The 22118-nt window shown below is 42.9% G+C and overlaps 2 protein-coding genes and 1 non-coding gene across 9 annotated transcripts in view; 2 read left to right on the forward strand and 1 right to left on the reverse strand.

Moving 5' to 3' along the window:
* Positions 1–2431, reverse strand: part of Arid4b (AT-rich interaction domain 4B) — a 135319-nt gene extending 132888 nt beyond the window's left edge. For all 4 annotated transcript variants that reach the window (XR_007104309.1, XM_047520452.1, XM_047520451.1 and 1 more), the window contains exons 1-2: positions 2024–2431; positions 1430–1484 (exon numbers count right to left, since the gene is read on the reverse strand). Coding sequence is in view for 3 of the 4 variants with exons in the window: in XM_047520452.1 (XP_047376408.1) it covers positions 1430–1435 (6 nt within the window). In the remaining variant the exon portion in view is untranslated. The remainder of the gene's footprint in view (positions 1–1429; positions 1485–2023) is intronic.
* Positions 2432–2805: 374 nt separating this feature from the next.
* Positions 2806–15445, forward strand: Ggps1 (geranylgeranyl diphosphate synthase 1). Of its 4 annotated transcripts, XM_047521546.1 has the most exons (5): positions 2806–3013; positions 7627–7719; positions 11965–12008; positions 12940–13010; positions 13246–15445. In XM_047521546.1, the coding sequence occupies exon 5, from the start codon at positions 13267–13269 to the stop codon at positions 14005–14007; it is 741 nt and encodes a 246-aa protein (XP_047377502.1). In that variant the 5' UTR covers positions 2806–3013; positions 7627–7719; positions 11965–12008; positions 12940–13010; positions 13246–13266; the 3' UTR covers positions 14008–15445. The 4 variants fall into 4 exon arrangements, with proteins under 4 accessions (XP_047377502.1, XP_047377499.1, XP_047377501.1 ...); XM_047521543.1 differs by lacking the exon at positions 11965–12008; XM_047521545.1 differs by lacking the exon at positions 11965–12008 and having other exon boundaries at positions 2806–2994.
* Positions 5262–5338, forward strand: Trnaa-ggc (transfer RNA alanine (anticodon GGC)). Its single transcript has one exon. It is a non-coding gene; the product is annotated as a tRNA-Ala (tRNA).
* Positions 15446–22118: the final 6673 nt, after the last annotated feature.

Genomic DNA, 22118 nt, shown 5'->3' on the forward strand with positions numbered 1-22118 from the left:
TGTTTATTCCAAATATTTATTCAGCTTCTGAACTTGTTATCTATTAATCAACCCAAAATTTTCTTAAATTCTCATCCAACACCAATGTGGATACATGGTTTTCCTAATAAATCCACTTTTCACTGCTTTACACAGATTACAGCAATTTTAACTACCATTTGTGACTAACAAAAGGGATTCATTCTGAAATATCAGTGTTTGTTTTCGTTTACATGAAAGTAAGACAGGAGCTCTGCAGATATAAATGGTCCGAGTCCACAGCACCCCAAATTCAAAAAAGAACCTTAAAGTAGTTAAACTAAATTACTTTGCATTAAAATTTTAATTTGGATGCAGTTCTGTAAAAGTAGTCTTTACTCTGAAGTGAAATATATTAAAAAAAAAAAAAAAATCAAAAGAGCCAGGGGTGGTGGTGCATGACTGTAATCCCAGTTACTGGGGATGCTGAAGCAGGAGAATTGAAAGTTCCAGACCGACCTGGGCAACTAAACCACACCACGTCTGGAAAAAATAAAAAGGGCTGAGGATGTAGCTCAGTGATAAATCACCTGGGGTTTAACTCTCAGTACGGCAAAAAATAAAATAAAATAAAATAAAAACGAAATAAAATGAAAAGTATTTAAAATAAAAATAGATGAAGCTTACATTCTAATATACTATCTGTTGCATACCTATACTTGTGAACATTCGACCTACCCTTTAAGCTCTTCTGAATTTGTAATGGGTGAAAAAAATACTTGTTGGTATCTAAGTTACACCAGTGAAATCTAGACATTCCGAGTATCTAAGGCTCTTCTTCCCAGAGAGTGTGAACGAACAAGACAACATTCATTACATGTTCTCTAAAATGAAAAGCCCCGTACTTTTACTGCTTTAATTTCTTCCATCAATTAAGCACTTTTTAGACACTCTATTCAGTTAACAGGTTTACTTAGAAGGAACCGGCCATCAGTTTTCCATACAACACAACAGAGCAAATGACAATCTGCAGCCGAACAAATCGATAAGGGGGGGGGGGGGGGGATAACCCTAAGTCCCTTGAAATAAAAGAAACAACTGCCCTCTCCGAAGTGTACAAAGATCACCAAAATTCTTTTAAAATCTTTCCAATAAGATGGGTTTTCTAGTTATCCGAAAGGTTTTCTGCCAAATAGTCACAGCACCGTTCACACAATAAATGAGGTTTCCTTCCCCCAGCGTAACGATAGAACCTCTGCACAACCCAGCTCCAGCGTCAGGTTGCTTGGCCTGCTTCCCGCAGTTCCCCTGGCGTTGCCTGCACTGGGGCCGGCCGGGCGGGGAAGCGGGCCCCGCACCGCAACTCCGCGGCCATCCCCGCGCGGGCCCCGCACACGCCTCCCGCGCGGCGCCCGAGACCGCGGCCCAGCCGCAGAGCCCCGAGCCCACCGGCGCCCGGCGGCTCGCTTACCTTCATGGCGACTCCGGGACCGCGACCCCCGCGACCACACCAGCGTCACCTGCACCTGCGGGGAGACAAAAGGCACCGCTCAGAGCCCGGCAGCCTGCGCGGCCGCCGCCGCCGGGGCACACGCCGAGGGCCAGCACGCGCCGCACTTGGCCCCCGCCGCCCGCGGCCGCCCGCACGGCCCGCAGCTCCGCGTCCCCATTGTCGCGACCCGACGGAGCCCCGTCTCCGACGATGACGCCATTTCTGTCAGAAGAAACTCGCAACACGCAAGGGTCCGGCGCGGGCGCCCAAGTCCGCCCCCACGGGCCGGCACCCGCGTCGCGCCCGGGCCCGGCGGGCCCGAGGGCCGAGCAGGACGGCGTCCCGCCCGAGCGGGGCCCGACCGCAGGGGCCGGGGCGCCGCGGCCCGCCGCCCCCGCCCGCCCGGGCCCCCAGCGCCAGGGCCGCCGGGCGGCGAACTACCGCCGGGCGGGGGTCCGGGAGGCCGGGGCCACGAACCCCGGCGCGGCGACAGCGCCGCGTCCATCCGCCCTGCTCCGCGGCGGGCCCGGGGACTCCGCTGCGGGGCCGTGAGCGCCCGGAAAATGCCCCTACCTTCCGCGGAGGCGAGGTCCGAGCCGGCGCGTCCAGAGTCGCGCTCCTCCTTCCCCCGACGCGGCAGGCCCGGAGCAGAGATGGGGAAGAAGGGCGGCGGGTCCAGCGGCGGCCGAGGCTGAGGCTCCGGCTCCTCCTCCTCCCGCGGCGGCGACTGGTACCTTTGTTTGGCGGCCGCTCGGGCTCCCTCGCTGGGGGGAGGGGGCCGACGAAAAATCCCTCCCGGACTGGGGGTCCGGGCCCCCGGGCGCGCCGCCCTCCAGAGGACGGCGGCGACGGACCCTCTGCAGCTCCCTCCGGGCAAAGGTCCAGGCGGCGGCCGTGACGGCGGCAAGCTGGGCTCCAGAGACTCCTCAGCTCCGGCGCCCGAGCTCCTCACTCCGGACTCGACTGACGGGCAAACATCGCTTTCCCCCCACCCCAGCCCCCCCTTCCCTCCTTCTCCCCTCCCCTAGGTTCTTTTCCCCTCCCCTACTTCTTTCCCGGATGGCCTCTTAGAGAACCTCGGATTGGTTGGGGTTGGCCAGAGCCCGCCTATACCCTGTTTCTATTGGTCCCCGGCATACAAACAACGACGCCATTTTCCCACCAGTTCTATGGAAACAGAAAGTTACGCCGCAAAGCATCTTGGGAAATGTAGTCCAGTACCGGGAGCCAATGCGCAAACCATTGCCCTGAGAGAACTGCAAGACCCGCAATACCCCGCGCCTGCGTGAGACGGAAGCGGGAGGGGGAAGAGGGCGGGGCCACCTGGAAACGGGGAGGCGGCAACGACGCCTGCGCAGTGTAAACGGGATGGCGCATTTTCTCGCTACGAGTAATGCGGCGTCGCTGGCGGCTGAGAAGGGCGGAGAGTTTTGTGGTGAAGTAGGAGGAGGGATTTATGAAGGCGCCGGGAGGAGCCTTGGTCGGAACTACGGAGTGGGAAGTTAATGTGAGGCACTGCTTCTCCTGACCGACGGCGTAAAATCGTGAGATCATCGTGGAACCGTGAGCGGCGGCGGTGGCTGGGGGGACCCGGATGGGACAGGGCGGGGGCGGGACCGCGGGAGAAGAAAGGAGAGAGAGAGAGAGAGAGAGAGAGAGGACCCGGATGCTGACCCGGCGCGCGGGTGACGGCCAGCGCCTGCGGGCGGGAGGAGGAGCTGCCCGAGCGGGCGGAAAGGGGCGTCTCAGTTGGCGCTCCAGGCTCCAAGTTCTCGGCCCGTCTCCGGGCCGCGGCCCTCGACGGTGTTTAAACCTGGCCTCCCGGGCCGCGTCCCTCGGAGCGGGAGGGCTGGCGTGCGCCTGATCGCCGGGCTCTTCGTTGGTCCCGGTTTAGCATATCTGAAGCCAGACATTCCCTTTAAGAAATGCTTTGCACGAAAGTGCCAGTTCGCAGGCGCCAGCGGGTGCCCCGCTGCCGTCCAGGCCTCGCGTACCAGGTGGGCCTCGCCGCCTGCAAGCCGCGGCGTGGCCCCGACGGGACGGCGGGCGTGCACTGAGCGCCGGAGTGGGCGTGCTGCGAGGCTACAGGCGAGGTGCGGGCTGCGCGGGGTCTGGCGGAAGGGCTGGCGGGCGTGGCCGGGAAAAGCCGAGGAGAGATCCCCGGGGCCTTGCGTGAGGAGGTGGGCTTCCCCGAGTCGTGTTGTTCCGTGAGCAGTGGACTGTCTCGAGGGTTCTCCACTGGGAGGATCCCCGGGCCCACGGAGGAGGCCCTGCAGCCAGAGTAGGTCAACGGTGGAAAGACCGGATTGTTGTACTAATAGTCACTGGGGCACTCTGTGCAAATTTTGGGCAGGTTTTAACTTTTGAAAGTGGAAGACTAGTTTCAGATTCTGGCTGAGACGTTTTGTAGTTTTTCACCGTAAAAATGAATTAGAAGAATTCATGTAATGCACGCCATTATCTCTTGCATTTGAGACTAGGACATGAAAGCTGAAGTGTCTGGCAAGGGGCGGGGGTGGGGGGCGCAAATAGGTCAGTATGTTGAACTCCTTAGACTTTTTTGTTACATTTTATTGGTGCATTGTAATTGTACATAATGGTGAGGTTAGTTACCTGTTCATATATGCACATGATATAATTTGGCCAATAACATTCCCCAGTATTGTTCCTTTCTTCTACTGGCCCCCTTGGACAAGAGGATCACAATTTCCAGGACAGCCTGAGCAACTTAGGCAGTGTCTATACCGGCTGAGGACATAACTTAGTGATAGAGCTTCCTGAGTTTAATCCCCAGTATCCTCTTCTCTCCCTCCCCAAAAGAAAGAATCAAGGTAGTGGGTTTTGTGTGTCTTGGCCTACTATTATGTAAACACAATATTTGTCTGCCTGATCTTAAAAGGATGAAAATATTTTTGAGGATTTTAATCTAAGGTACAGGTAAAGGATTCAGGGACTATGTGATTCCTGAAAAGTTAGATGCAGTTTTGTTGTTGTTGTTGCTGTGCATATGTATGTGGGGTGGAGCTCATTGATATACACACTGCCTGTTTTCTTCTCTTTTTTTTTTACAATCCTTAGCTTTTATATTTTAAAAAGCTTCCCCAACCCATGAGATGGTTTATACTTGGTGGAAGCATCAAGGCACTTGCAGAGTTGATGTAATCTGTGTGTTATTACTTTGGCTGTCCTTCCTCACATGCCTTCTGTGTGCCTGACAATGCCTAGATAATGTAGAGGTTTTATTCTTTCCTCCTGTTGGCATCTCATTCCATAGTGGAAAAATAGGCATATGGCAGAGATTATGGGGTTCACACTTTCTTACCTTTGTGTTGGGTGCCTGCTAAGGCAGGAACATTAGCTGGTTCTCACAGGTTGAGCAGTTTCAGCTCTGCTTAAGAGCATGAATCAAGGTATCAATGTGTTCACTTACTGAAAATATGTACAGAGTCTTGTAGTTTGTGGGTTAAAATTAGACTTTACTCTTCTAAGTTATTTTACATTTTTAAATTGAATACTAGTAAGCAGTAATAGAATTGCCTTATCTGTGAGGTTGTGGATGATGAGATCATAGTCTCAGATGACTGGATTACAAAAGAATGGACTTCCTATTTAACTTTATGAAGTTACTAGAGCAGGTTTAGAAATCAAGGAATGTACCCTCAGCATTATAGTAAATAAAAACATAAGCACATTCCCCTTGGTTGTGTTGCCATGTGATGTGATGGAAGCTACCCATCTTCAGATCCCCTAACATTTCCTTAAGCAGCTGCTTAAGAATTGTACATGATCCATATTAAAAATGGAGATTCCGGGCTGGGGATGTAGCTCAGTTGGTAGAGTGCTTGCCTGGCAAGCACAAGGCCCTGGGTTCAATCCCCAGCACAGCAAAAAAAAAAAAAAAAAAAAAAAAAATGGAGATTCCTAGTCCCCGTCTCAGACCTCTGACTAGGCAGAATAACACAAAGTATACCTTACTTCAAAATGTGACACTCACCCAAGTGAATTTATCTTGTGCTTTATTCTAGCATACTATGAGAACTCTAAAATACCTTCCAGTTCCAAAATTCTGTGATGTGCAATGCTTTCAACAGCACTAATCTTGAACTATCGTACCATATTAGGTTTATTCTTATGTTTGTGTATATTCAATAAAACCAAAAATATTGACCAGGAGAAGACTTGTGATCCTAGAGACCAAATCATAGTCCCAAAAAGCATAAGAAAGAGGACAAAATGATAAACTCCTAAAATGCCCTAAACATCTTAGAGAGATCCTGTCTCAGAATGATAAATAAAAAGTGCTGGGCATGCTAGGGTGCCGGTGGTGCACGTCTATAATCCCAGGGGCTTGGGAGTCTGAGACAGGAGGATCAAGAGTTCGAAGTCAGCCTCAGCAAAAGCGAGGTGTTAAGCAACTCAGTGAGACCCTGTCTCTAAATAAAATACAAAATAGGACTGGGGATGTGGCTCAGTAGTTAAGTGCCCGAGTTCAATCCCTGGTACCCAAAGAAAAAAGAAAGAAAAAAGAAATATTGACGTAAGCCGAGTGCAGTGGCGCATGCATATATTTCCAGTGGCTTGGTAGGCTACGGAAGAAGGACCACAAGTAAAAGCTAGACTCAGCAACTTATTGAAACCTTGTCTCAAAATAAAATACAAAAAGAACTGGGAATATAGCTCAGTGGTTAAGCACCCCTGTTTTCAATGCCCAGTACCAAAAGAAAAATATTAAAGTAAATGCAAAATTCAAAATAATAAAACTTTACAGGGGAATGTTTTTTTTTGTTTTTGTTTTTGTTTTTTTTCAGGGGAATGTTTTTAATACACATAATTACATTCAAGTTAATGTATATCTTAAAACAGATTCTCTGAAGTGAATTGGTTTTAGAGAAAATGTGAGCACTTCTCTTTAAATTATAAATATATAAAAGAGCCATCTTGGGACTGGAGGTGTAAAACCCAGCAGCTGACCCCAGTGGTGCGTGACTGTGATCCTAGCTACTCAGGCTGGTGAGGCAGGAAGGCCTCAAGAGCACCCCAGCAATTTGTTGAGTCGCTCTCTCAAAAAAGACTGAGAATGTAGCTCCGTGGTAGAGTGCCCTATGTTCTGGCACCAGTACCAAAACAAACCAATTTGGAAAAAGCCATCTTAACGTTCATAGAAGGAACATTCTCACTGATTTACATAACCAGTTAAATATGAAAATATCTAATTATGTGATTTGTTTTACATTTATTTGATTTCAACCATTCTACCTTTTTTGATTGATGAAACTAGGCAAGGCATAATATGTTACATATCTAAAAAAAAAAAAAAAACTTAAAATCAGCTGAACACTTTGACCAGTGTAATAATTACAATGAAAAATTGTCTTTTTTAAAAAATGAGATGTAATTTATATACCAAATACCAACCATTTAAAGTATACAGTTCAAGCAGGGTCTGGTAGTACCCACCTATAGTCCCACCTATGTGGGAAACTAATGCATGAGGATTGCTTGAGCCCACAGGTTCAAGAAAAACCTGGGCAGCATAGTGAGATGCCATCTCACAAACAAGAAGGGTGGACAGTTCCGTGGGCATTAGTGTACTCACGGTACTCAATTGATACTCAACCATCCCTACAATCTTAATTTTTTATTTTTGTACCAGGGATTGAAGCCAGGAGCACTTAACCACTGAGCCACGTCCCCAGCCCTTTTTATTTTTTATTTAAAGACAGGGTCTTGCCAAATCCTTAGCGCTAAGTTGCTGAAGCCAGCTTTGAACTTGTAGTATTCCTGCCTCAGCCTCCCTAGCCACTAAGATTACAGGCATGTACCACCTCACCCAACCTCACAATCTAATTTTACATTTTGATGCTTCCAAAAAAAAAAAAAAAAAATTACTCATTAGCAGTTAGTCCTTGTTCTTCCTGTGCCAGCAACCACTAATCTGCTTTCCGTCTAGACGAATTCAGAACATTCATGTAAATGGAATTATATAATATGTGGTCTTTAGTGACTGGCTTCTTTAATGTAATATAATGTTTTCAATATTTTTGTACATGTAAAAAATTTTAAACCAGACTGATGTTCTGCTTTTCACAAAACACCTTGCGATACAAATTTCTCGGCAGTTTGACATAATTTGATTCATAAGCTCTCATTTCTGTTTTTTTTTTTTTTTTTCACAGTTCAGCCTTGAAATTTAAAAACAATGGAGAAGACTCAAGAAACTGTCCAAAGAATTCTTCTAGAACCCTACAAGTACTTACTTCAGTTACCAGGTAACAGTTCAGTTACAGTCTGTATAAGATAGTTATCAGACAGTAGTGGTCATTCAAATGTTAGGAAGCAGAAAAGGTTAGCTTTATCAGCTCGATATTTTCTGCTGAAAGTGATACTTTAACCATAATCCCTGTAACTCAGGAGACTGAGGCAGGAGGATCACAGCTTCGATGTCAGCCTGGGCAACTTAGAAATAACCCTACCTCAAAATAAAAGTTAAAAGATGACTCAGGGCATAGCTCAGTGGTAAAGTACCCCTGAGTTCAGGCCCCAATACTTCAAAGAAAAAAGAAAGATACATTAGAGAAAGTTTATGATTACAACTTTATAATTATTCACTCCTAAAAGGCAATTTTAAAAATATCCTGTGATATACTTAAAAAAAATAAAAGTACTTAAAACATTTTGATGCCTCACTGGGTGTTTGTGTGTGTGTGTGTGTGTTGCTGGGGATTGAACCCAGGGCTTTGTGCATACAAGGCAAGCACTTTACCAACTGAGCTATATCCCCAGATTACATAGGCCTTGGCCTAGAACTTGAGATCTTCCTGCCTCACCCTCCCAAGTAACTGAGATATCAGGACTGTGCCTCCAAACCTAGCTTCCCCACTATTTAGATGTTAGGGGAAGTTATCTCTGATTTGTATAACAACAGAAAATTTAGTTTATACTCCATGTTAAAGTATTACCCTCCATGTTCATGTCTCCCACTATACACCCATGGCATTTCTTATACTATTAGTTCTTACACTATTAGTTCCAAATAATAATGTACCTAAGTCACTTTATCTGGAAACCTAGCTGTATTATTTTTATATAAGGGAGTATCACCTGAACACAGCTTCCTAACTTAACAACTGCCTTATTTTGTTACGTATGTTTGTTTTGTTGTTTTGTTTATTTTTTGGTACCAGGGATTAAATTCGGGGCACTTAACCACCAAACCACATCCCCAACCCTTTTTTTTAATGTGGTATTGAGGCTCGAACCCAGTGCCTCACACATGCCAGGCAACCACTCTAACCACTGTGCTACAACCACAGACCATCCCTAGCCTTTTTTTTTTTTTTTTTTTTTTTTTTTTTTTTTTGCGGTGCTAGGGATTGAACTCAGGGCCTTGTACTTGTGAAGCAAGCACTCTACCCACTGAGCTATCTCCCCAGCCCCATCCCTAGCCCTCTTTATTTTTTATTTTGAGACAGGGTCTTACCTAAGAGACCCTAACCAAGAACCTGTCTCAAAAAATAAAAAGGGCTGGGGATGTGGCTCCATGGTTAATTGTCCCTGGGTTAAATCCCCAGTACAAAATTTTTTTTTTTTTTTTTTTTTTAAATCTGGGCCTGTTGGCATTCAGCTGTAATCACATTGACTTGAGAGGCTGAAGCAAGAGGATCACAAATGTAGGACACCTTCAGCAACATAGCAAGACTGGTTTAAAATAAAGGACTGGGAATGTAGCTCATTGGTAAAGCACATCTGGGACCAATCTCCAGTAATAAACAAATAAAAAAGTATTTGGAGGAACTAAAGGGTGTAACTCAATGGTAGAGCACTAGCCTAGCATGCATGAGGCCCTGGATTCAATACTCAGCCTTATTTTAAAAATTTGTTTTTGTTTTGTTTGTTTTTTTCATTTACAACAGGGTACAATGACATATACCTATAGTTTTAGGTACTTGGGAGGCCATGACTGAAGGATTTCTTAAGCCCAGGAGTTTGGTGCCAGCCCAGGCAATATAGTTGAAACCCTATCTCTTTAAAAAATAAATTTTTTTAATTTAATTATAAATGAGTTACTTGGAAATTGGCATGCTCTTTCTCATAAAAATAATATAAGAAGTGCTGGGCACAATGGCACACTCCTGAAGTTCAAGGCCAACCTCAGCAACTTAGCAAGACCTTGTCTTAAATTGGAAAAGGTCTAAGAGTGTACCTCAGTGGTAGATCACCTCTTACTTTGATCCCCAGTACCACATATGATAATAAAAGGCAATTTATTTGACAACCATAATAGCCTGTTTAGTCCATGTGTAGCTAATCTATAATGATATTCTCAGTTATAGTAGACATTTTTTTTTCCTCTTCTAAAGTGCATACCTTTCTTTATGACCACACCACAATGGTAATATAATATATGCTTTTCTATTCTTCCTGAGTGGATAAATATGGTTCTCAGAAGCCAAAAGAGAGCCCAATATGTTGATACACACCTGAAATCCTAGCAACTCTGGAGGCTGTGGCAGAATCACTTGCAGTATCAAGGCCAGCCTGGACAACTTAGTAAGACTCTATCTCAAAATAAAAAAGGACTGGTGATACAGCTCAGTGATAGAGCACTCCTGGGTTAGAGTTAGCAATCCCTAGTACCACCAAAAGAAAAAAAAAAAAAGGAGGAGGAGGAGGAGGAAAAGAAAAAGGCAGGGATCGGGGGGAAAGAGCCAGGCACAATAACTCAAACCTATAGTCCCAGGTACTCGGGAGGCTGAGGCAAGAGAATTGCTTGAGCCTAAGAGTTTTAGAACCTATATCAAAAAAAAAAAAAAAAAAGTCAGAAGAATGCTAGCTCCTTAGCTACACTTAGGAAACCATCATGATTAGTATTATTTCTGTTCTGGCACACCCTAATAGAAACTTGCCTGCTAATGTTAATTCTTCAGAAAAATGGAAGAAAGTCAGAAATGTTTAAGAAAAACTCAAGCCAGGTGTGGGGTGCACACCTGTAATCCCAGTGACTTAAGAGGCTGAAGCAGAAGTATTACAAGTTTTAGGCCAGTCTCTGCAACTCTGTGAGACCCTGTTTCAAAAAAATAAAAAAAGGCTGGGAATGTAGCACTAAAATGTTCCTGGGTTCTATGCCCAGTGCCAAAAGAGAGAAAAAGAAAAAGCCAGGAAACCAGGCACAGTGACTCATGCAGCTCAGGAGTCTGAGGCAGGAGGACCGCTAGTTCAAAGCCACCCTTAGCAACTTAGTGGGGCCCTAAGCAACTCAGCAAGACCCTGTCTCTAAATAAAATATAAAAAAGGGTTGGGGATGTGTCTCAGTAGTTAAGTGCACCCCTACGTTCAGTTCCTGGTACCAAAAAAAAAAAAAAACAACAACAACCACACCTTGGTCAGATATGTTCTTGATCTATTACATAATGTAACCTCAAAAAATTTTCTGAAACAAATAGAATACAGTATTACATATAGCACTCTGGGGTTTTTTGCTGCTATTGTTATTTTTAATATGGAGAGCTTCAGAGTTAACTAAAACTACTAAAAAGTGGGCTGATCGTTAGTATTGCTATGAAGTTGCTCTTGCTACTCAAAGACTGTAACAGTGGTGACAAAAATATCAGGATTTTCTGAAATCAGTGGATGAGCATGACTTCTCTTTGTCCTAGTGTAGGTCTCCACACTTTGCAGTGGGAAGTAGAGGGTGAGGTTGGGAGTAGGGCCAGAGGGCCTGCAGAAAAGAAGTCAGTAATGTTAAGTACTAAAAGACACAACAGCGGTGTTTGCTTTAATTTTGAGGGATCTCTGTGGTTAGCATCAATGTTAGAAATAATTTGGGGACTTTAAAGTATGAGGCCAAACCCTAGAACCTGATCAGAGGGGAAAAAATATTAAACTTCAGGGTGTAGCTCAGTGGTAGAGGGTGTGCTTAACAGGCATGGAGCAGGTCGTGGGTTCAAAAGCTAGCACCACCAAAAAGAAAGACAGACCTCCTTACTTGAAAATCTGCCCTTGTTATACTGTTTTTTGGTTGGCGGTGGGAGTTTTGTTTCTGTTTTTGTTTTTTGATGCCATGTATCAATGTTATCAAACCCAGGGCACTTAACCATGGGGTCACATCCCCAAACCTTTTTTTATTTTTCATTTTTTATTTTGAGATGGGATCTCACTAAGTTGTCCAGGCTGGCCTCAAACTTGTGATCCTCCTGCCTCAGCCCCAGAGTTACTGGGATTACAGGTGTGCACCACCACAACCAGCCATACATAGAAGTGAAATGAAATTGTGACTCCAGGTTAATTCTGTTTTTCATCTTCAAACCTTACTTTTTTAAAGAAATCACTTTAAAATGTGACAACTTTGAATAGTTGTACATTGTAAGTATGGCCTAGACTGACTTTTTAAACTGGGAAGTAGATGAGAAGCATGAACTTTGATACAGTGGCCACTCATAGACCATGTGCACCTTACAGATGAGTAGACCAAACATGCTGCTTCTAAAACTCTTAAGAGATTCCTTCTTTTCTAGACTTCTCACAGGAAGTGAAACTTTGTCCCTTTTGGATATGTGATGTGAGTCATATATTCATTTGTTTGGGTGATTAGTGCAGAGAAAACATAGATGGGACTTAGAAAACACTGGGGCTGTGGGGGTGTGATGGTAGAGTGCCTGTCAGGCTCAAGACCCTGGCACCGAGAAAGAATGGTATAACTTGATTTTTTATGTAACCATTTTCATCCCGAAACCTAATCTGAAATTAGGGTAATACTGTACATTTAACAAGGAAGATCATAGAATATTTTTACTAAATGAACTGATGATGATTTTTATCTACCATTCCTTTATATTTGGGTTAAAATGACTCCTAGTGGTAACTACTACCTAAAGGCATTTCTTGAGCTTTCCATGTTGAAAAAGAAAATAGTAATACTGAAAAACTAATGGTTCTAGTAAAAAACAAATTTTGACTAAATTTGGTATGTCAAAAGTTAACACTTCAGGGTATCACAATCTCATTTCTGATGATTAAGAAGCAGAGCTGGGGAGTCTACAAAACCTTGAAGGACTGATAGATAATTTTCTGAGGTAATTAGATAATAAAGTACATTTCACTAAAAATACCCAGGATCTGTAAAGTAGATACTGCTAATTAAGTTTTCCTAAATAAGCTGACTTCCTTTTTGGGAAAAATAATAATTAAGTTAGACCTTATTTTCTACAAATGCTCATTTCATTCAAAAGCTGTTGATGCAAGTTAAAAATTAAAGCATACTGAAGTGCCATAGATTCTGTCTTGTTTGCTGTAGTTCTGAAAGGTTATGCACTTTAGGATGTTGATTTCAGAGGGATTCCACTGTTTAGCAGTGGAATATAATCTCTGCAGAAGGTAATGGGTTGATGGGGGTGCGTTTGCCAAAAACCTACTAAGTTTGGAAGGAAGTTTCTGTTTTGTATAAGTAAATGGTTGTTGCTTTATTGTCATATTTTATTTTTTAATTGCAGGTAAACAAGTGAGAACCAAACTTTCACAGGCATTTAATCATTGGCTGAAAGTTCCAGAAGACAAATTACAGGTATTTAGGCAATTCTAATCTCATTCTCCATTTCCCCCAATTAATAACTGTCTCATAAAATTACTTCTCTTTATTCAGTTTGATGCTCATACACTGTTGTCTTATGTTGAGGTTGCTAATTATTCATTATGAAATTTAAGACACCCGAGATTACCTTAATCCATTACTGTCACTGAGTATAAACTGTTTTGAATAGTTTAAATAATGTAAAATAATTTTCTTCTTTTTTTCTTAGATTATCATTGAAGTGACAGAAATGTTGCATAACGCCAGTTTACTCATCGACGATATTGAAGACAACTCAAAACTCCGACGTGGCTTTCCAGTGGCACACAGCATCTATGGAATTCCATCTGTTATCAATTCTGCCAATTATGTATATTTCCTTGGCTTAGAGAAAGTCTTAACTCTCGAACATCCAGACGCAGTGAAACTTTTCACCCGCCAACTCTTGGAACTCCATCAGGGACAAGGCCTGGATATTTACTGGAGGGATAATTACACTTGTCCTACTGAAGAAGAATACAAAGCGATGGTGCTACAAAAGACAGGTGGACTGTTTGGATTAGCAGTAGGTCTCATGCAGTTGTTCTCTGACTACAAAGAAGATTTAAAGCCATTACTTAATACACTTGGTCTCTTTTTTCAAATTAGAGATGATTATGCTAATTTGCACTCCAAAGAATATAGTGAAAACAAAAGTTTTTGTGAAGATCTAACAGAGGGAAAATTCTCATTCCCTACTATTCATGCTATTTGGTCAAGGCCTGAAAGCACTCAGGTGCAGAACATCTTGCGCCAACGAACAGAAAACATAGATATTAAAAAATATTGTGTACATTATCTTGAGGATGTAGGTTCTTTTGAATACACTCGGAATACTCTTAAAGAGCTTGAATCTAAAGCCTATAAACAAATTGAGGCACGTGGTGGGAACCCTGAGCTAGTGGCTCTAATAAAGCATTTAAGTAAGATGTTCAAAGAAGAAAATGAATAATATTAAGCCATTCTTGATTGGGCTAGATAGCTTCTTTTAGTTAATTTGCTTTTCTTTTAGCCTGTCACCTTATCACAAATTTGGACCAAGGTTTAGTCTTCAAAAACTGAGTACATAGGGATGGTCTGAGTGAAACTGTTTTAATGTAGAAACCCCTCCATATATGTAATACAAAGCTGAAGGAATGGAAAAGAATCACATTTATATAGGTCTAATTTGACTGTCAGAAGTTGTGGCAGGACATTGTGACCAGTCTGCCATACTACCGTAAATGTTCTATTGATTATGTCAATAAAAAGGACTAGCTTCTAGGAGTTTTTATCTAAATACTTACTAAGCATACTACATTAGCAGTTCCCAGTTCATCTACCACACTTCCAAACTGATGACTACTTAAGACCGATTAACTAGCTGACCCAAAGACCACAAATTCCTCTTTTCTCCTGCTGAATATATCTCAGTATTGTCTGAAAGTCCCCTTTCTAGAGTATTCTATGAAAAGACTGAACAAGCAAAAAACAGTAAATATTGTGTTCTCTCTCCTATTCTCCTCCTTTTTTCCTTTCTCTGCAACCTACGTTTCTTTTTTGTTTGTTGGTTCAGACTCAGGGCCTCAAACATGCTAGGCAAGTGCTCTATCACTAAGCTACATCCCCAGCCCCATAAGTTTGATTTTTAACAGAAGAATCCCATTTAATGAAATTCACATGCTAATCCAAATTCTTTTTTTTTTCCCTTTGTAACATTTTTGTGCCACAATACGATTAATATCTAGGTACAGAATTGTCTTTCCATTTGAATTTTTTACTTCATTTATTTGCAGTGCTAGTGACTTACAAACTCAAGGCCTCCTACATTGCTAAGCAAGTTCTGTAGTGCTGAGATATAACTCCAGCCCCCATCTTTCCATATGGGAAAGAAAAAAAATCACATAGAGTAAATTTTAGGAGGGAGCTTCTTAACCTGTTATACATCAATCATTGATTGTAAAGAGCTGTTTGAGTACTTCCAGTACTAAATGGGTAATGCCCTTTTCTATCCCAACCACATCATCACCCCATTCCCCTTGAAGGCAATAAGTGCTTGAATGGAAAGAGAATAGACACCTTTAATCTCTGATTAAAGGAAACAAAGTGTTGCCCTGACAGTGTGGCTGACCAGTAGTAAAGGCTTTACCATCAAGCACTGGATAGCTTTTTTAGATCCCTAACCATGACCCAGTTATCTCTATAGTGTCATTTCCAGACCTGAGTCACTGGTGCATTCTGTGGCCCAAGAGGTACGGGGCAAAAGACCTTGATTCCTGTATTAGAAGTGTTGACATCCTGGGGCTGGGGATGTGGTGCAGGGGTAGGGTGCTTGCCTAGCATGTATGAGTCCCTGGATTTAATCCCTAGCACCACCACCACCAAAAAAAAAAAAAAAAAAAAAACCAGAAGGGTTAATATCCCAAAATTGAAAGTTAATATTTCCCTTAGAAACTATTTGAGCCAGGCACAGTAGCTCACACCTATAAATCCCAGCAACTTGGTAGGGACTGAGGCAGGAAGATCACAAATTCAAGAACATGATTATTTTTAAAAACATGCTGACTGTATAGGCAGAAATAAAAGTATTAACCATTAAAGACTGGAGGTATAGCCCAGTGGTAAATCACATGCCTAGCATGCATGAGGCCCTGGGTTGATCCCCAGCACCACAAAAAATGACAAAGCTGGGCAGGGTGATGCACACCAGTAGTCCCAGCTGTCTGTGAGGCCCAGACAGGAATTTTGCAAGTTTGAGGCTAGCTTGGGCCTTTTAGTGAAATCCTGTCTTAAAAAAAGACCTGGTTTTAATGCACGATACTGCCAAAACAAAGTATGTAAGTAGAAAGAATGCCTACATAATTTTTTTGTCCTTGCCTAATTGAAATAATTTTGGCCTGGTGCTAATTTTTTATGATTGTTTTGCCATTGACAGAAATAGTTGGCATTGTATTGGGGACTTTTAACAAAAAATCATTTTATTAAATAAAACTCCATTCTTTTCACTTGATCTGTATTAATACAGAAGAGATAAGTAGTTTAAATCAAATAAAATGAACCAATTCATCTGCTTAGGTTCACACTACAGTAATATTTTTTCCTGAATAAGGGGAAATCTTGTCATGATCCAAGTTAAGAATTGGGTTCTGCCATTTAGTAGAGTATTTGCCCGCTAAGGAGGCACACACCTGTAATCCCAGCTACTGAAATTTGAAGCCAGCCTGAGCAATTTAGCAAGACCCTGTCTCAAATAAAAAGGGGTGGGCATGGTGGTGCGTATCTGTAATCCTAGCAACTCTGAAGGCTGAGGCAAGAAGATCACAAGGTCAAGACCAGCTTCAGCAACTTAGTGAGACCCTGTCTCAAAATAATTAATAAAAAGGGCTAGGGATGTGGCTTAATAGTTAAGCACCCCTGGATTCAATCCCCAATGCCTAAAAAAAGTAAAGATAAAACAATATTTTCTAGTCTACAGCTCCAAAAACGAATTGATTTCATCTACTTGTCAAGTTCAAAAGAATGTAGAGGCCAGTTACATTGGCATTAAGCACTTTCTTAATTAAGCAAGATTTATTTTCATTGAGATAGGGTCTTACTATATGGCCAAGACCAGAGTTCAACTCTACATCTTGCATCAGCCTCTGGATTAACTGGGATTACAAGACAATGTTCAGCTTCAGCAAGATTGTAAAGTCAGCTGCTCTTCTCTGTTCTGCTGTCAACCTCTTCCTACCTTACTTCCTTCTGTTCCTATCCTACACCCAATTATCATTCACTTAAGGGAGACTTTCAGATCACTTTCCTATTTTCTTTGACTTAGGAACCTTCTACTTTGTACCTGCTTATGTTGCTGAGTGCTTCCGGGGAACGTTTTCAGAACTGCTGTTGTAGGCCATTGCAACTTATTGTATTGCAGCCCAGTGATCCTTTTTTTTGCATCTAATCTTCCTTTCCCAGGGAAGATTTCAACTTTATCAATTTAATGTTCCCTGATTATTCTTTTTTGCTCTTATTCCATGAAATGTAATCTTTCATAATTTTCCTCCCTTCTACTTCAAGTCTGTCTCTTCAAACAGTCTGCCTTTAATCCCCCCAAAAAGTTTTACTTGCCCTAAGCCAGAGGAACTCCTGATTCATTCACTTTCTATCTCCTGAGAGCCTTGTTCCATTCCATCTTATATCCTCCATTGGCTCTTTTTTAATGCATTAGGAGGAAGAAAAGGAGGAAAATGTTTATGCAGTGTCTTTGAAGCACTAGATGTTTTATGTTTTCTTCAAGTATTTGCTGAGCAGCACCAGGACCTTGAATCAAGCCAAAGCAGTGGCCTCTTCTGTACTCCCTGCCTCCTATGCTTCACGCACTCTTATGTCCTGTTAAAACTTTGGAAATGGGCTGGGGAGATAGCTCAGCTGGTAGAGTAACTTTGGAAAGCACTTGGTTATTATAACAAAAAGTTTTCTTCTTGTAATGTCGTCCCTTTTCAGTCCTCCTCCTCCCAATTATGCCCCTGACATTCAGTGTTTGAAATACAGAAAAAGACTCAAAATAAGGGACTCTACAATAATGGGAATTCAGATACGATACACTTTTCACTTGGCTTCCTCAACCCCTACAACCCCCCACTTGGCTAACTGCAGACTCACTCTGGTCATTTTAGTAATCTTGTAATTGAACATATTGGACATAACCTACAATGTTATGGCATAGTTTTATTGTACACTGGTTAAAATATTAAGTGCAATAAGCAATAATGTATACATTTCAGTATGACCCATTAATTCAAGTTAATTATATATAGTGTTTCATACCATTGATTAATGGGCATTTTGTCACTGAGATAGCTTGGAAACATTTGCCTTAACCATGCGCATTTCTTCTTTCTTTTTTGAGATGGGGTCTTGCTGTGTTGCTTAGACTAGCCTTGCTCCCCTGAACTCAAAGGCTGTTCCCATCTCAGCTTTTGAGTGCTGGGACTACAGGTACATGCTACTAATCCTGCAGTTTGCACATTCTTTATGAAAGTGCTCTGTGCTTTAGGAGATTACCAGTTTACTATCTTTGAAGTATATATTTATCACTGTACATAAAAAATATGTGAGATTTTAGAGTTGCTATAATGAATAATAGAAGATACTTGGACTTCAGTGGTGAAGTAGTACTAATTGTAAACTGGAAATCTTACCAAAACTTGATGAGTTCCTTAACAGTAATTGTGAAATGGGAATAGTTGAACATTTAAAAGAGTAAACATGTTATCAAGAGATTTAGCCTAATAAATACTCTTAATAGATGTCAGTACCTTATTTTATTTGTGGTACTGGGTATTGAACCCAAGGGCACTTACACTTAGCCACACCCCTAGCCCTTTTTAATTTTTTATTTTGAGACAGTGTCTTGCTAAGTTGCTTAGAGCTTCACTAAACTGCTAAGGCTGGCTTTGAACTCATGATCCTCCTGCCTTAGCTTCTCAAGTCGCTGGGATTATGGGCATATGCAACTATGTCCAGCAGATGTCAACTCTTTATAAGAAACATGGTTTTTTAATTTATTTATTTGCTGTACAGGGGATTGAACTCAATGGTGCTCTACCAGAGCTACATCCCCAGACTCACTCGGTTTCCAAGCCTGGCCTCAAACTTGAATCATACTGCCTCAGCCTCCTGAGTCACTGGAATTACAGATGTATGTCACAAACATTAGGTCAACTAACCATGAAGAACTGAACATAAAAAACTGAATTAAGGAAGCTGAAGTTGAAGCAATTTTTCACAATCACGATGTCTTTATAACAAATAATAGTAAGAATGTAACTGAACGAACTACTCCCTTCCAACCCAATAGGAAATCAGTGAGAGTGGTTTTTAGCTAAGTATTAAACACCTTTCAAGTGAAGCTTAAATATGGCCTTCAGTTAAGGTAATGGACTTTCAAATGCATAAGACTGACTCAACTGGGGTCTTTTTTGTTATTCACAACACACCAGAGGCCATCAATAAGCTGCTGACTTTACTGTAAGGCAACTAGAGAACATTTCTTCAATATGGGTTTATTTATTTATTTATTTATTTATTTATTTATTGGTATGGGGACTAAACATGGAGGTACTTAACCACTGAGCCATACCCCCAACTCTTTTTTATTTTGAGACACATTCTCACTAAGTTGCTAAGGGTCTTGGTAAGTTGCTGGCGCTGACCTTGAATTTGCAATCTTCCTGCCTCAACCTCCAAAGCTGCTGGAATTACAGGCATGTGCCACTGCACCTGGCTCTGTATCGCATCTATTAAAAGAAAAAAACATGTTACAAATCTCTACTGTTGACCCGGGTCATTTTTATATCATTAATGAATCCATGTAAAATAAATGAGACTTGAGCCCTGTAGTAAACAGTTGTTTAGTGACTTCTTCCACCTAATTCTGTTTTATTTTTGTTGTTTGTTTGTTTTTACTGGAGATTTAATCCAGGAGCACTTTACCCTGAGCAATATCCCCAGCCCTTTTTTTTTTTTTTTTTTAATATTTTTTAGTTGTAGATGGGCACAATACTTCGATTTACTTTGTTTATTTTTATGTGGGACTGAGGATCGAACCCAGTGCCTCACACATGCTAGGCAAGCACTCAACCACTGAGCCACAATCCCAGCCCTTGTTTTTTTATTTTGAGACAGGGTCTCATTAAGTTGCTTAGGCCCTCAGACTAGCCTTGAACTTGTAATCCTCAGCCTCCTGACTTGCTGGCATGTGCCTTCATAATCTATCTTTACTCCCATGTTTTTCAATTTTTTGTTGTTGTTGTTGTTCAGGGCTTGCACATAATAAGTACTCTGCTACTATACCGCATCCCCAATTCTAAATTTCTTTTATCTCAAATATTTTATCTTTATCTTTTCCCCCAGGCTAGTTGGTATGTAGGTTGAGATTTAAAGATAGACATGAGTTTTGAACTCTAGTAGTTAGGGTTCTTTACATTGTAAGCAACTAAAATTCAACTCTAAGTTAATCATAAAAAGAATTAGCTAGAGCATGTAACTGGGAAATCTAGGGGTGAAAAGGGAAAAGGCGCCCAGACAAACCACTCTGGACGCGGGAACTCAAACAAGAGATTGTATTAGGCAGATGAAGAGTGTCTGCTCTGAAGAGAGCATTAGAGAGAGAGCATGGCTCAAGAAGTTGAATTTCCCCGGCTAAGGATGACCGGGTCAATTGCTGAGCACTTAAAATTCGCAGGCTACGGATTAGGCCAATGGCTGCCAAGCACAAGCTGACAGGTGAACCAATGGCTGGCTAGAATGGTAGACTCAAAAGCTGGGGGTGCTGTCATGCCTCCTTGCCTTTCCCGCAGGCATGTCCTGTGCCTGGCCGCCCAGAAAGGAGCCCCACAAGGTCATAGGGTGTGCTGGTCATAGGCAGCCCGAGCTGAGAGCCAGACTGCAGGGCAAACCCAGCACCTGCCTGCTGCCTGCCATGGCCAGGTGACACCCGGGGGGGGGGGGGGGTTCACGCGGACAGAGCACTGTGTCTGTAGCTGCGGACCTGTGGCACAGTGTCCGCCTGCTGGGCAGCCCACTGAGTACTACATTCCCCCATTTTTGTTTTTATAAGAGAATCCTTTTGGGCACATGAGCGAAGATCCATCTTAAGTAACTTGTTTCCTGCTGGGTGTGGGCGTAGAGTTGATTCAGGGGAGGGAGAGGTCATTGCAGCAGGTGAGGGTTGAGGACCAGATAATTCCTTTAGGAGCACACTTGTAGCCAGGCTCTGAGTCTTTCCTGTGTGGTCCTGATATTCCTGAAATACAAGCTGATAAATACAAGATTGGTTGACTTAGAGGCAATACTCTTCCTGAGAGCACTTCCCTTTTTCTAGTGAACCCACAGGGTGACTTCCATCAGAAGATATGCACCTGGAAGCAAATTGGAAGAGAGAAACTCCTGATCACCTGCTCCAAGAGGGTGCTGTTGAAAGTCAAAGAGCTGTTAAAAGTCTAGGGTGCTAACCAGCAGATGAGAGAACCCGCTCTCATGTACATCCAACATCCCTGTACAATGAGAGGGGTAGTTAAATTGAGTCCGTGTTAAGATGGATATGTAAAATGGGTGAAACATCCCTGGGGACAGTAGGAGTCGGTCTTCCAGCAGTCCCCTGGGCAATCTGGGAGGGAGGAAATGGCTGGCACCTGAACAGATCTATTGGGAAAAAACCCAATAGTTAGGAAAATGGCAGACAGAGCAAATGGCAGGGGAGGCAAGAATGTAGCTGGCAGTCCAGTCCTCACGGCTGGGCCTGGTTGCCTGGTTCCTGGGTGTTCTGGTCCTCGGACTCTGGAACAGGAAGAAGGGTGGAGGGCTTGATGACCTTCAGCCTAAGACAGACAGGTCCCACTGGGATGGCCGAGTATTGGTTGGAAGAAACCTGAGGGTTAGAAGCTGGAGAGGGGTTTGTGGATTGAGAGTAGAGCTTAACCCGAGAAATGGGTAGCCATCCTGGTAAGTCTTGCACCTTGACAGCCATTGACGTAGCCAGGATCACCATATGGGGTCCCTGCCATTTGGGAGACAGAGGGACTGTACCCTCCTGAGGAGAGATAAGAACTTGGTCTCCTATTGAAGAGGTTGAGCCAGGGGGCCAGACAAAGGTTTAGGCAGGGAAGAGTCAGCATAACCCCATAGGAATGCTCAAATGTGATTTAGGAGAGGAACGGATATTTGAGAAAGAAGAGGGGAAGGAAAGGGCACTAGCCCAGGGGGAAGGATGGGAGGACCATACATCAGCTTGGAAGGGGAAATATTAGCAGGTTTCTTTGGGAGTGAATGAAGATACAGAAGAGCAAGGGGCAGGAGTTTAACCAGTCAAGGTGAAGTTCTAAAGGGAGCTTGGTTAAGCTATTTTTAAGAGTCCGGTTTGTTCATTCTACTTTACCTGATGACTTTGGGTGAAAGGGAATGTGGAAATGCCAAGGGACTCCAAGAGTCTTGGCAAGTTGTTGGGAAACTTGGGAGATGAATTCAGGCCCATTATCTGACTGGAAGGAGGTAGGTACTCCAAAGCAAGGAATGATTTCATGAAGGATGAAGGTAGAAACG

Source organism: Sciurus carolinensis, chromosome 12 (assembly GCF_902686445.1).
Source record: "Sciurus carolinensis chromosome 12, mSciCar1.2, whole genome shotgun sequence".
In the NCBI taxonomy this organism is placed as follows: Eukaryota; Metazoa; Chordata; class Mammalia; order Rodentia; family Sciuridae; genus Sciurus; species Sciurus carolinensis.